This window comes from Eubalaena glacialis, chromosome X, assembly GCF_028564815.1.
Source record: "Eubalaena glacialis isolate mEubGla1 chromosome X, mEubGla1.1.hap2.+ XY, whole genome shotgun sequence".
NCBI lineage: Eukaryota > Metazoa > Chordata > Mammalia > Artiodactyla > Balaenidae > Eubalaena > Eubalaena glacialis.
Window position 1 is genome coordinate 28,861,838 of NC_083736.1, and position 16,193 is coordinate 28,878,030.

Sequence of the window (16,193 nt, forward strand, 5' to 3'; positions counted from 1 at the left end):
TCCAGGAACTAAGATGAGATCCCACACGTTGCGCAACGCGGCCCAAAAAAAAAAAAAGTATGTATCCTCAAAAATATGTAGGAATGATGCTGTATTGATTATCTAAAGAGGAGTACTATTTCAGTTTACTATTTCAGTTGAAAAAGGGTTTAAAATCTTTAAAAAAAAAAACCCACAATCTTTTCACTAAGAATTCAAGATTTTTTTGAAAGTCAAAGTGGGTCAGATTTCTTTAAGACCCATCTTGCACAGGACACTCAACCCCAACCTGCAGGCAATTTTTACACTGAGACAACCTTGTAAACATCTTCCTTTAACCTTTATAACAAAATGTCAGGGTGGTTCCAAAGGTAATATTTTATTCACTGTGTAAGTCAAAGGATCAATAGAACTTATGCTCGTTTGTTTAGCTTATATTTCTTCTAACCTTATGCTTTATTGGATGTACAAAAGTCACCATTATATTGGATAACCCTTGTAGTATGGGGTTTCTGTAAGTTGAAAACAATGAACCATTCTTTTTTGGCTTTAGACTTTCTCTGCTGGAAATACTGGAAGCCAAGGGCTAACTGACAAGTGGTGGGGGAAGGAGGTGAAATGTTTTGCATGTGGCCTACTTGACCTTGGGCAGACAAGGGCCTGAAACCACGGGGCAATTCAATGGGTATATTATTTAATGAGACCTAATAAGATTTAGGTTGACAGCAATGTACAGACTCCAGATTGGGTAAAAGCCTTTAAGAGTAGGAAAATAAGTCAATAAAATGAAACTCAGTGGTGGCTTGTCACTAGTTCCAAAAGACAAACCAATATATTGCTTACCCCTCATTTACTTTAGTTTCTATTTAATCAATATACTTTGGCATATATTGCTGATAAATTGACTTTATTCTCTTTGCTAACTTGCTTAATATGCCATGTTAAGATCACGATGATACAATTTGAATATTGATAGGGAAAAGTTCCAAATGAGCCCACTGAGTCTATAATAATGTGGCATCTCAAGGAACAAGACTTCTAAAAATAAGTGTTTTGAAATAGGACCAGCAGGCTCTTAACCATATGAAGAAAAAAACTTCACCATAAAAAATCAATTCTTTAAAAGGAGAAGAAGTCTATCTTAGTGTTAGATTCTCCAGCCTCATTCTGGTTAAGAGAGTTTGACATTTCAGGGCTGAACACACCGTGGAAACTTAATAAATATTGAAGCTTACAAACAAAAACATAACTGATATGTGGACCAATTTTTGAAAACATTGAAAATCAATGTGCCCTTACTCCGCCTAATTCAGTTAACTCAATTATTTAATGTATACTTGAGTGGGTTTATACATAGCTATTTCATTTTTACATTAAACATTAATCAAATTACTTTTAATGTAAAATTTCCTTGATTTCCATCCCCCTATCCCCCCAAGATTCCAGGATAAGGGGGAGCGTTTGTTTTAAATATTGCTTGTTTAATGTTAAAGCATATTTTAACATATTTGTTGCTATTATATTTCACCCATAATTTTCATCACATATACCACTCACCCTATACCAAAACCATAAACCTTTTCACAGGCATTTAAAATAGTGATTTTGCACCACCTTTGGGGAAAAAAAATCACTCTTCCCCAGTTACTGCAGTTAAGACTATTTCCTACTTTCTCCCAGTCATTCTCCCAGTTTCACCCCATATCCATCTCCATTTCTACACACAAACATACACCCTCCCATCATGAACACAGAGCCTCAGTGGCTTGACAAGATAAATTAGAAAATGTAGGAATCCCTGAATAAGTTATCAGCTATTCACACCTAGCAAGCAGGTTTTAATTTTAAAAAGTTGAATAGTCTCAACTATTCTGAATGTCCTCGATTTCAGAAACTCTGTAAAGTACTTGTTTATAATCACTATGTTCGGCAGAAAATTATGAGGAGTATTTTAAAATTTAATTGCTTTTATTGGTAAATATGATAACATTTAAACAAAGTGAATATTATGTGACTAAATATCTTAATTTTAAAGTATTAAGAGTGGGAAGGCAAGTTAAGTTCTAAGTCTTTTGAAGCAACTCAAAAATTGTATGAGTGCCATTAAAATACCAACAAGAAAACTGGAATAAATAACTGTGAATGTCTTTCACAAGAGAGATTCAGAAAGAGTAGGCCGTTATTCACTTCAAGGTTTCAGAGTGAAACTCTGCTCCCTACCTAAACTATCAATCACTCTCACAGGAGGCCATGTGCCTGCATTCATTTTTAAATTAAATGTTCTGGATGTTGTTAAATATAAAAGAAATAACAAGTGATATATTTATTATTTATAATTGGAGAATTACTAACAATAAACAAATATGTATTTATATATTTATATATATATACTGTAGTTTTACTACAGAATGATGTTTCTCAAAGCGTCCCTGGGCCAGCGGCATCACCATCACCTGGGAACTGGTTAGAAACGCAGATTCTTAGCCCTGCTCCAGACCTCCTGAACCAGAAACTCTGGGGAAAGGGTTCACCAGTCTGGGTTTCCACAAGCCCTCTAGGTGATTCTGATGCACACTAAGGTGAGAGTCACTGCCACAGAAAATTCTTGACATTCCCAATGACTATGTCTGAATACCTAGAATCCTCAAATTGACAAATATCTGATCAACAGAGACACTTAGAGATTATATAACTATAAAGCCAAAATTGCTTATAAAGCCATTTTCTTTACTAATAATCACCGCTTTCTTAGACATTTCCATGAACTCTTCTCTTCTATTACCAAATCCAAGAAGTACCTAGGAGGTAGGTTGGGCAGGGGGAGGGTAGATTTTTCACAAAGAAACAAAATTTTCATCACCTCTAAAGAATTACTGCATGTGCAAGAACAAAACAGCACTGAAAAGGCCATGTTGAGACACGGAGCCTGCGTGGGCTACTAGGTTCGCTCACTGGCTGTAGGGGACACTTTTCCTGGCCTGGGCATCCATCCCCCAGCTGCTATGATGGTCGCCTACTAATGTCTCACAGCTGCTTCTCTTCTTCAGAAAGGCGATCTCTGCTGAGAGGAGCCCCCTATCCCAGGAGGTAACACACACTCCTGGCCTGGGAGGTAACTCATGTCTCTAGTGGTGGGCCACAGCCAGTGGTGTGCTGGAGCAGAGCCCAAGAGTCAACTGTGTGTGTCTCTTCCCAAGTCTGCCTTCGGTGAGGTCATGTTGGTAGCTTGAATCAGCCACGGTGGGGGTATTTACACCATGACAATTGGAAAACACTACAAATCAGTGTTCACCTCAGAGCTAGCGGATAAATGTTTACTAGCATACCGCCGGCCACAGCCAATGACTGGCTGGGGTATAAAAGACCAGCTCTTGCTGTGTGGTTCATACTCCAGAGCTCTCTCCATTTGAATCAAGACACAGAGCTAGATTTTGCCTGAGATGGCATGCTTGCTTGGCTCTTTCATCTCCCTTGTTATGCTTCCGTAACTCCCACACAGGCTTCTCCTGAAAGCGGACCGTCTATAAACCCTGTTCTCGGGGTCTGCTTCCAGGGAACCTGACCTATAACACCAGTTAAATCATTAGTTAAGTGACTGCTGCACAAAAGCCTCAAAGAATATATGTTCAAAATCACAAAGAGCTACAAGTCATGGACCTTTTGAATCACAATGATCAGATGAAAGTGCGAACGATACATTTGAAATGGCAAGGATCTACTCTTTGTGTATGTGCACATAAAAGAAAGAAGTTGTTGGAAAAAGATGAAGCCAGCACAAATTGGGCAATTTTTCCTATCATGCTTCTCAAATTATGCTTTCATACCCGTAGGTGAATATATTGGAGGATTCATTTTACTTAATATGTTGGAGAAAAACATCTTTATATTAAAACACAACAAATCCATTTTGGAGAAGACTACAAAATTGAAATGAGATTTAAAAAATAAACATCAAAGAAAACTCATGCTCGTGGGAAAAGGAGGTAAACAGGTGGAAGGGGAAGATATCCAGCTTCATCTCCTTGGCCATTAAGAGAACTGAAGTAGAAAAGTTTGAGAAGCACTGCTTTTGGCAAGTACTGTTGATAGAAAAATCCATAGTAATTGTAAACTATAACTAAAAATATTAGTTTAGTATGGAAAGATCTTTTTTGAAAAAGTTTACTTTTCTCAGGACCCATTAAAATAAGAGTTACATTAGTACCATAGGCACATCTGTTCCCATAATACTCAGAAAATTGGTTAACCAAGAACAATTACTCAATGCCATGGCTTAACTTAGTTAAGGTAAGATTGCATAAGGCATAATATTGGTGTCAGTGTTAGCTGTGTAATTCTAAAAATTGTAATTGCCAAATATGACGGGAACACAATAGGCGCCCACTCCTTGGGCTATTTGTTCTTAAATCATTCCTTGTTGTGCTTCTGGTAGGAGAGTAACATAATTGTGAAGTTTAAACTTGTTGTAACTTTGGTAGATGTCAAAGGAGAATAAAAATACATACTGATTCCATATATATGCGTTAATGTATGATATTTGTTTTTCTCTTTCTGACTTGCTTCACTCTGTATGACAGACTCTAGGTCCATCCACCTCACTACAAATAACTCAATTTCGTTTCTCTTTATGGCTGAGTAATATTCCATTGTATATATGTGCCACATCTTCTTTATCCATTCATCTGTCGATGGACACTTAGGTTGCTTCCATGTCCTGTACAACAGAAACTAACACAGCATTGTGAAGCAATTATACTCCAATAAAGATGAACTAAAAAAATACATACTGACTGTGTGCTCCCATCTTCTAAGGAAATATGGAATTTCAGTTAAATAACTCACAGTTTAAAACTGTTTCTAGTTAATGTGTTACAGACACCCATACATGCAAGCTAATACAAATTCTTGCTCTCTCAGCTTGGTGCTAAATAATAATATTCTCAGGAAAACTAAGATGCCATTAATATAACTCCCAATACGATTTTATTCATGAAATAAACATTCACACTCTGTAATGAGATCAGATTTCTCTGGGTATAGGTTTTAACCATATCATAGATGAATGAATGATTGAGTTTTTAGATCTGTTAATGCTGATACTATATGACTTAAGTTTTTGTTTTGAATAGTCTTTTTATTACCCAAGACTCTTGAGGAATACTGTTTATAATCACTACCAGCCACAAAAGAAGCTTCTGGAATAAATCCACAGTAAACAGGATTGGCATATTAAAGGATCAGTTTTTGACATGGTTGTTTTCAAATAGTAGGAAGGATGATATTCTCTGGAGGAATTTTTATTATCTAATTAAATATTTCTTTAGTAGAATAATGTCAGATGAACTCATTAGCTGAACATTCTGATTAGCCATGTTCTCCTAAATATTCCATGACCAGCAGAAGAGCTGTACAACTCTGATTTAATGCAGTAACAATGGTAACCAATTCTAGCTGCTTCTTTTATCACACTCCATCAAAGGAATACAAAGAAGTCCAAATTAAAATAAGTTCAGTAATAAAAAGAACATGTGCGTTTTCCAACTGTTCTAAAGCCTCTTCCTATCTTTAAGCAAAGTTCACTCAGTAATTATCTTATTTATGAAAGTAAGAGCGGAAGGATGTTTCTCTTATTAAATAAATGGCTTCGTGCTTTGAATGCGGAGGGCATCTCAAAACAGTCAAAAAGAAAGCAGTGTTGAATGTCATCAACTTATTTCCTCCCACCCACTGTTTTAAATCATTTGCTTGGTTCCAATGTATACTACACTTACATAAGTTGTTTATGAAGAGCCAAATTAATAGTCTTTGCAATTGTTTTCCTTGGAATTTGGAGAGCTGACAAATGAATGAGTAGAAAATGGCAATTCTACATGAATTAGCTTTTAAGTCTCCCTAAGAGGCTGATGCAGAACTTAATAAGAGACTTATTAGGAGAAGTAGGACAACTTAATTCGGATTGATTATAGACTTCGGTGAAGACAGCTGGGGTTCAAATGAAACTGAAAAAGAACTTATATGCACTTCAAAGTATGCTAAGCAGATGTCTGAAACAATTACTCCGTACTGCCTTTTCAGAAGTTTCAAAGGCAGGATGGGAATAGCATGGTAAACGAAGACTCTGTTTGCCTAAATCGAGGTAGGGGCTTTAAAAACACACACAGCACTATCTAAAGTCAGATGCCTTGGGTAAGGAACGTGATTTGACATTGCTACCCTAAGTAACTTGCTTTTAACTTTATAAACAAAGCAGGAAATGAGAGCGAATACATGGGAACTAAGTAATAAGCTCTCCTGGCAACACTAACTTACACTTAATTTTACATCAAACAAATAATTTGGTTAGGAAATTTAAGATGATTAATTCCTACTTTAGTTTCTAAGCTCTAGTAAGGCCAACAATGACCATTCTATTAAAAAATAAATACTATACTTTTGAAGTATATAAGTGAGAGTTACTATAATATGCCTTCTTATAGATATATTCCCAGATATTAAAGGCCAAATCCTATGCTTTAAAACATCACAATTGTATGCTTCGAAAACTAGATAAAACCCTAGTTACTCCATAGGACAGGCATCAGTTCCATTTTTAACCCAGATTTATAAAGGATTATATCTTTTTTGTTTGTGTTTTCTTCTCCATCAAAGGCTTACATAGTACACATAGCATTCGTATAAAAACAATAACAAAAGCCTCCACAGAGCAATTCATTTGTAGCCAATAACAATTAACAAAATATTACTAAGCTTTCCTTTTCCTACTACAGGTAGTACACCTTATTCATTGTGGAGATATCGATCCTTTATTCAGAGTGAGGAGAGCTTACATATTTTGAGCTGCTCTGTGATGGTTCTGTCTAACCATGCATCCCCTATCTCTGCAAGAAAGGATTATAAACTTTCTCTATAAAACTCATATATAAGAAAGGATTTAAGGTCAACTCATATAAATGACAAATATAACAAAATTGATAAAATAATAATAAAATATTAGAACCAGGGTTAAGATGAGAAAAACAGTAAGGGAAGACAGAGTTATGTGAACATGGCTGAAAGCTTCCGGCTTCCAAAAGTGAATATGAAATTCTAATATGTTACATCACATTTCACATTACCTATCAGGAGGAAACATACTTGGTTTTCTCAATGTCAAATTCTGAGATAGCATTTCTTGGACAAATTTCTCAGATAAGCCAAGCCACAGGTAGTCTGAAGAGAAGCATTTGCCAGTTTTCTTCTTACATTTTTAGATGTGAATGTTGAACATTAAGTCAGTCAGGATGGCATGGTGGCTTCATCATCACGGCCCCTCTTCTACTACACACATCACTACATTATTCTCAATTATAATTCCAAAAAGGTCTAATTAAAATATTTTGTTGTAAGAACTTTAAGGAAAAACTCACAGAGCCCCTGTCCTTGACTTTTCATAGTAAAAAATGTAAGTTGAAAGTCTGATTAAAGCACAAAACAAAAACGTAAAATGCATAACTACATAGATGTGACAAATTTGCATATCCCAAGATGGCAGCCTGGGAAAGCCTAACCATGGTGTGTGAAAAACTGTGTTTCAAGTCAACTGGCAAACTAAGGGCAGTGAAATGTTTCCGGCTCAAGAATGATGGAGCAATCTGTGTTAAGAAACCACGGTAGATTAGAACAAAGAGACAACTGGGGAAAACAACAACTCACATGAACTTTTTCACACAGGAATTGTTCTTAAGAACAAAAATGTCAATATGTAGACTTTAGTTGCAAAAGTTGTTCTACTTTATTAAAACCTGCATATGTTCCACTTATAGATCTATGTAGAACACTTAGTGATTCCAGGAGTTATTCTCATTCCCCATTACTACAAGGAAAGTAAGAACATTTGTATAGTCACATAAGCATTGGTGTTATTTCCAGTAAAGTGAGAAATCATGATTCTGCCCTTAAAATATTTGATAAGCAGTATGAATCATGAGTTTTAAAAATAAACAGGCATTTAAAATTTAAATTTTATTCTAGTGGTTATTCCTATGAAGCTATATTTGGAAGGGTGAGATTCTCTTAGTGAGCTGAATAGTCAATATTAACATTATGTTCCTTTCTCTTGATTTATTTTATGTACACTGTCCTAAAGATGATTACTAGTAATAAGGCCATATCCATAGTGTCCCAGGACTTAGTTGTTGTTTTATCCATTCTCCAAATCCAAAAGCCGCATTTGCTAATGAAATGATGTAATGCTAAATCCCACAGAAACACACATTCCATAGTTACTTAAATAACAACTTCTTTAACAAATGAGATCCGAATGGAGGTGGATATTATGAGACAGTCACTGGGGTGATGAAAACAAACTGAGATGGGTATATAAAATGTTCTTCTGGCTACCTGCCTAGCTATCCGTTTGGAGTTCCCTACAGCGTGGAGCCTCTGAGGGCTTAAATTGCTGAGTAGAAAAATGGGAATAGTGGTTTTCAGTACTCTTCTACTTCTTTTCAAAGTAAGCTTTAGTTAATAAAATTCACTCCTTATAAACTACTACCACCAAAGTTTCAGAGTTTCAAATCTGGTACCATTGAGATGCAACAGAAAAAAGATGGGTTTTCATTTCCATTGCAAAATGAAGAGGAACTACTGAAGGGAAATAAATATATATGAATTCATATAATCTCTAGTTTTAAGATATGCATAAAATATTTGTACAATACTGGTTTAGAAACCAAAATAATCACATCTATTATGACCAGTACACACATATTCTTTTTTTTTTTTTTTAATTTTGGTCGCACCCCGCAGTATGTGGGATCTTAGGTCTCCGACGAGGGATGGAACCCGTTCCCCCTGTACTGGAAAGCAGAGTCTTAGCCACTGGACCACCGGGGAAGTCCCATAAGGTCTTTTTAAACAAGCATTTAATGTATATATGTTTTGTTATTATTGGGATGAGAATGAGGAGTCTTACCAATTAGGGCATGGGAAATGAAATTCGTCTTAGGATCAAGAACAGATGAGAGAGGGGAACTGAAAAGAAGACTGCAAATAGGGTTGGGTAAGGGCCAGTTGCTATTTGAGCTGTTCTGCTTTTAGTTAGTTTTTGTTATTAAGTCATGCTGTATACATTCTCCATCCATATTCATTATCCTACTAACGCTCCTGTGTGATAGATATGGCTCAGAATGAATCCTTTATGTCTGCTCTAAAGCCTAGACATTCAGCCACTTGATTTATTAACTAATTTACTTCCTTTGGGACATTCTTTTAAGTTGATTTGCCATTTGGGGGAAAATTTTTAAGAATTTAGTTCCTATATTTTTGGATAAAATTCAGTATTTTTAATGCTGAATAGGTAATACATTTCAAAACATTAATTTTTATGTACACAGAAATGTTAACCATTGCTTTAAATATTAGACATGGGGTCAGAGAATGTTGGCGAAGATATTTTGGAAGTTATAGTCAAATTTTTAATCTCCTTTTAAATCTTCACCTACTATTATAATGAAGAGCTTTTCAATTCAACATTAGACTGTAGGCTTCATGAGGACAAAGACCGAGTCTGTTTCATTTATAACTACATGTATAGCACATTTTACAGTAGCTCACAAACAACTGTTGAGAGAAGGAATAAAGAAGCTGAATTGGATTCCTTATATGTTGCTGCCACTGTGAATTCAAAGATGTACAGCATGATCCTTGCTCTTAGGAACCTCACTTACTTTCTATGGAAGAAAAAAAATACATAAGTGATACAAAATACATCCTTGCCACAATATATGTGAAGTTTAAGTGTGACAAGTTAAGCATGTGTGGTGATCTATGAAAGCACTGAATTAAGGGCAGTCTCTTCTCTTGGTGGGAGTTGGGGGTGGAAGACAGGGAAAGCTCTAAGGACAGATGCCATCTGAGTTGGGCCTTGAGGGCTGAGTGGAAGTTCACCAGGCAGATAAGGTGGGCTGATCCAGGCAGAGAGAAGAACATATGCAAAGGCAGAGAGTTATGAAAAAAGATGGCATATTGGTGTAAAGGGGGGTGTGGTCAGTGTGTCCTGAATGGCCTAGAGGACAGAAGCAACAGTCAGAAATTTAAGCCAGGGCTAGGAAGAAACAGGGCCACCTGCCCTCTGCATTCACTGGACTTCATCGTCAGGCAGGCAGCTTCCTGCAAAGAGTTTGGATTAGAGTTGGGAAAGAATGGAAATACAGAAATATCAATAAAGAAACTGTTCATTCATTCATTTCACTCACCAAATATTTAAAATGCAGTGTTTGTGATATGCCAGCTACACTGACTGGGGAATGGGAGTTAAGGATGTATAATAAAACAACCTGACTAACAGATGCTGGGGACCAGAACAGGACATTGGTTGAAAAGAGGAGAGAAAATATAAAGGAGATATTCTGAGGTAAAATGAGCAATCAAGTGCAGTCAATGAAAACGTAGAAGGATTTAAGGACGGACCTCAAGTTTCTAGCCTGAGCAACTTGTTGGATTATGATCCATTAACTGAAATAGGAAACACAGAAGAAAGGGCAGGTAAAAAGGGATATCGGTAGGGGAATGGGTAAACAGGAGAACAAAGGGACTTGCTTTCAGAATGGTTGCATTTCAATTCTAATGGCATATGGGTTAGCAGATCAGAAAAGAGATTCAGACTAGAAATTTAGATTTGTTGCCATCCATGCCATTTCAAACTAGGGAGCATTTATACCATAAGAAGAGAACTGAGCTAAGGTTTTTATAGAATAAAAAGGGAACTGAGCTAAGGTTAGAAACTCGGGCATACCAACATCTGAAGGGTGGGTAGAGTTTCAGAACTGAGGAAAATAAAGCAAGAAGAATGTGGATGAAACAGTGTCATGAAAGCCAAGGGAGAAGAGACCTTCCAGAATGAGGGGGCTGGTAAACATGCCAAATGCAGGTGAGGATTTCACTTCTGCATTTGGATCTGGGAGGACTTTTGTTAGTTTTGACACTAGATAAATAGACAAAGTATGTTTCAAGTTGCTGGTTTTCAAAATGATACTCCTAAATATGTATATCTTTTCTTTATAAATACATTTATCATCTTTGTGCCATAAGGGAATTTAATTTTGGTCTCATGGACAGTATTCCAAATATAGAGTGATATTTCCTAATATCTGCAGTGGACTAATCCAGCTCAAAATTGTATTATATACATTGCCTTCTCAGGGAAGGGCAGCATTACTGGTCTCAGCTCACAGAACCAGAACTCACCCAAGTCATATAATTCAGTTAGCAAAAAGGCCAAAACCTAGACTCCCGGCTCTTGATTAAATGTTGTATTTTTCCCTACTGTGATACTAAGAACCACAAATACACACACGCATACACATGTAAATCAGACAATTTTAGTACACTTAGGTTAATTCCCTGATAGCAAAATCAAAATGATTTTTTTGCCCTGTAACTTCTTAATATTTCATTTTATATTATTGAAGACAGACATGATTAGATCACTATCTTCTCTTAGAGAAAATACCATGTGCCAGAAGACTTTGAATTTGTGAAAGATTTCGAATGCTTAAGGGTCCTATTTTTAACTTTGTGAGAAGAAAATACTGCAGATGAGTTCAGATTAGAACCTGTTTTGAATCTCTCAAAGGGCCCTGAAGCCAAGCAGTAGACGGTACCTTGACTTTCTCGAGGTGATCTTGGAGGGAGTCAATGAGGAGATCGCCCACGGGCTGCCACGATCCCTTGATCACTTCAGCTTGGCGCAGTTTGAGGTCCAGCTCATCCGTGGCCTCCTGAAGTTCCTGAAGTCTCTCGAGGGCCTCATCTATTTTTCTCTGCCAGTCAGCTGAGTGCAGGTTCAATTTTTCCCACTCAGTGTTGACCTCCTCAGCCTGCTTTCGTAGGAGCCGTGTGACATTCTGGGCTTTCTCCTCAGGAGGCAGCTCTAAATCGGTAATACAACAAGGTTTTAGGCCACATTCATTTTTGTGTTAAAAAAAAAAAAACATTGTTGAAAAGGTCATACTGGAAAAAAGAAAGAGTACACTTTAACAAGAGGCCAACCTACTGATTAATGGCTCTCTTATACTTCGGCATACATTTTGATATAGTTTAGCACATCTGAAGTCGTGTCTTCCTGAGTGAATCTGTTCTACTTTATATCAATCAGATAATCCAAGATTCATTTAAACTACTGAGTAGAAAAATGTTAGGATGCACACCACACGCTCTAATTTACTTCAGGCAGGCTCTTAAATTGAAAATTAGCTTGTAGTCTTTGTGACAATAAACTTCCTCCTCACAGATTATCTCTTTTGTTTATTATTTTCTAAATGTTTCAATAATTGATCGCTAATCTCTTTCAATGTTTATTTATGAATGTGCAAACAGATTTATGCATGCTGCTTTATGATTCCTTTTTCTTTTTCAACATCAAGGTTTAATTTGAATTGATTCTATTTAACCTAGAAAATATGAGGGCTATCCAGACACTGCCAGCAAGAATGGATGGGTCATTCTGTCACCACTGATCCTTCTATCAATATGTTATTACAGTTCCACATTCAATTACCTCTGGGCTCCTGGTAGAGTTTCTCTAGTCCTTCCAAAGGCTGCTCTGTCAGAAATATTCGTACAGTCTCAAGAGTACTCATGATTACAGGTTCTTTCGTTTTCAATTCCCTCCTGAAGGCCTGTGAAATGAGATGAAAAGAAATGCTTATGTGGCTTGTGGCATTCTTCTCAAAATTAATCCTGGGTACTCAGAACTTGGTTATGAAATTCCCAGGTCAATTTCTATCTCCTTTATTTATAAACTGACAGTCATAAAATGATAAAGAAGGCTCGACAGATCTTTCTTTTAATCAGGAAAACACTGTGTTTGTAAAACTATTCTGGAGAGGATAGGGGAGCTTTCAAGATATGTTAACGTCCTTTAATTAAGATAAGAGTGATTTATTTATATAACTTGACTACCAAACTTGAAATCTGGAGCTAAAGTTGTAAGATATATATTGCAAAACCCTAGCAGGGGGCTTCCCTGGTGGCACAGTGGTTAAGAATCTGCCTGTCAATGCAGGGGACACGGGTTCGAGCTCTGGTCCGGGAAGATCCCACATGCCACGGAGCAACTAAGCCCGTGTGCCACAACTACTGAGCCCATGTGCCACAACTACTGAAGCCCGCATGACTAGAGCCCATGCTCCGCAACAAGAGAAGCTACCACAATGAGAAGCCCACGCACCGCAACGAAGAGTAGCCCCCGCTCGCCACAACTAGAGAAAGCCCGCACGCAGCAATGAAGACCAAAAAAAAAAAAAAAACAAAACAGCCTAGCAGGGCTAATGAAACTTACACACACCCAAAAGAACAGATATCAGGACCATAACGGGAAGCCTAAAGGGCCACTTGGAAAAACTTAGGTTGTACTGAAGTATACAACCGATCTAATTCATAATCACCAGTTAATTCTGTCGAAATGTCTGACAATGAACATAATGATGTGCTAATAGTAAACTGATAAAAACTAATAATGAATAAACTAATAAAAAACTAAGTAAAAACTCAACGCTTTTGAAAAATACCCATTACATTTTCCCTTGTGACTTCTTTGAAAACAGGCGAAATGTTTTGAGGTAGAAACTGGGAACAAGTTTCTATAAAAGAGTGAGCCTAGAACAGGTGTTTTGAGGTCATCTAAATTAGTTATCAATTTTAATCTCTAATCTGTAATCTTCTTTGATACAGGGGATTAAAAGAAAAGCAAAATGCACACACTTCCTGCCTTCAAGAAATTTCTGAACCAAAAGAAGGGAGAAAACTAACACACTAGAAACAAAGAAAACAATAAAGTTCATATATAACCAAGTGCTAAGGGTTGTGAGACATCCTGAGAGGCTAGGATAAATTAACAGATTATTCTGAAACCACTGAAGATAGTTATTGACCCAGATTCGGCAATCTCAGAAGGGAAGATGTTAATTAAAGTATTAAATACCACATAAATGCTAAAAGACCAGTGTAAAAACAACAGTAATAGTAATTGCCCTGATCTAGGGCTTAATTATTCATATCTTTTTTCAATTCTATCCTATTTTTAGTAATGTTGCCTATTGAATTTAAACCGTGCTCTGTTACTGGGAGAAAACTTAGCAGTATCTCCTTTAAACTTCAGATGTATCATGTTACAGGAGTGCTCTAGAAGTGGAATGTATGACACATTTATAAATAAAATCCTAATGGTGTTCACCATTCAAAGGAATCCTGAGTCTGATACTTTGCAAAATGATTCACCTTCCAAGTTATTTACAGTTTAGTAGAGAGAGGCAAGGTTTTTGAGCCAAAATAATGAAATTCGTTAAGTGGAATATTAGGATCCAGCCTGTGGATAGGGATGTAATTTCTGTATAGTAGGATATTCTTGCACCCTTGAAATCATACAGAGTAGGTGGGTTATTTACTTTGCTTACGTGTAAGGCTGATTTTCCCTCTAATATTTCATTTGTAATCCCCGTGTTTGTGTGCGTGCATGTGCACTCACACACACGTGAATGTATGTGTATATGTGTATACATTTCTTGTATTCCTGTATTTTTTTCAAACATCTAATTTTTCTAGCTTCAAGAAAATTATTATTTTACTTTGTCTCTCCATTTGGACTTGACAATAGGAAGCTGATACTGATATTACTAATTATAAAAATAATAATGGCTCCCTTTATCGAACTACTATGTGTCAGTGGTTATACTAAAGACCAGAAATACAAAGTTGAATGCAAAACAGCCCTTCCTGTGCAGGAACTTATAGTAAATAGTGGAAGAGTCGAACACGTAAGTAATTTCAACACAATGTGCAAACTGCTATAGGCTTGCATAATATGGGGAAGGAAATTAGGAAAGGCTTCTTGGAGAAGATAGTATTCAAGAAGAATTCTAAAGCATGAACGTGATGAGTTAGCCAGGGAAAAGCAGGTTAGAGGAAGAAGAAAGAAGACGAAAATGCAGGTGCGAAGACAGAGGGCTAATTCAGTGCGGCACGTGCAGTTATCTCAAGTAGGCCGGTGTTTCTAGAAGATAAAGTACAAGGAGAAGACATGTCCAGAGATGAAGCAGGGTACTGTTCTTATCTTAAACTATATTAGACCTTTAAGTCAGGATTTGAACCTCAACCTATGACCATATATGCCCTGCTAAGAAGTCTAGGTGTTGTCTCATAGGTAATCAGGAGCCTTTGAAGGGATTTAAGCAGGGGAGTGGCATGGGCATGTGTGCGTTTCAAATAGATTTCTCTGAGATTAATACAGAGTATGTATTTGAGAAGGACAGAAATGGAATCAGAGAAAACAGGAGGCAATTGCAAGAATTCAGTGAAAGATTATGAAGATCTGAACCAGGGCAATGGTACCAGGGCAAAAAAAGAGACAGACAGAGTAAGGAAATGTTTAGAGAGTAGAGATGTGGGAATTTGGTAACCGAATAGATGCTGGAGAAGAGAAGGGGAGGAGCAAGGATGACTCCTAGTTTCTAGGTTGAGTAAAGGAGTGAACGCTGGGTGCAATTAAACTAAATGTGGGGAAATAAACTCTCCTGGATTTCTCAGTACACCTATAAAAAGTTCTAGTCTCGTGAACACCTTCCCATACTATGGGAATTAGATCTGTAGTCATTTGTCTAGTTAATTTCTCTGATCCAGAGGGCCAAATGGTTATAGCCCGGAGTAGTTTCCTAGGTTAAGCTCCAAGTTGTCAGAAAGACTGGAGTAGCTATCTCTGTAGGTATTTACATTTCGAAAATATAAAGCCAAGACCTTGGAGACATTTCTAGATTGTAAAACCTGAGATGCATGGGGCTAGCTGGCTCCTACAGAAGTTGGAGTTGGGACTCAGGCCCATCACGTTTCCAAGGAGACCCTTTCAGGGGGGAGAAGAGGACAATTGCCTACTTCTCCTTTATAAACAGAGAAAAATCATTTTTTCCTGGTTACTTTCCTATGGAGCACCCACCCAGCCACTCACGTGAGAAAATTTTCATCAGATCTCACCATGTCTCCTTAGGGGTAAGGCTTGAACAGAGGGTGGAAGGTAGTGATGATATTTACTGTAAAGTAATTCAAGGGGATCTGTCTCTGATCCAGAACACCTCATGTGCACGTTCAGCATAAAATTAATAAAGATGAATATTAAAATCCCAGACTCCTATGAGGGGGGTCTGTATGGGGAACAGAGTAAGAGGATGTGATACGCTCAGCTC

General features: G+C 37.1%; 1 protein-coding gene across 3 annotated transcripts in view; it reads right to left on the reverse strand.

The window, feature by feature from the left end:
* DMD (dystrophin) overlaps nt 1–16,193 on the reverse strand; it is a 1,714,964-nt gene that overhangs the window by 344,387 nt on the left and 1,354,384 nt on the right. For all 3 annotated transcript variants that reach the window (XM_061178412.1, XM_061178413.1, XM_061178407.1), the window contains 2 exons: nt 12,518–12,638; nt 11,622–11,890 (listed from right to left, as the gene is read on the reverse strand). In XM_061178412.1, coding sequence (XP_061034395.1) covers nt 11,622–11,890; nt 12,518–12,638 — 390 coding nt within the window. The remainder of the gene's footprint in view (nt 1–11,621; nt 11,891–12,517; nt 12,639–16,193) is intronic.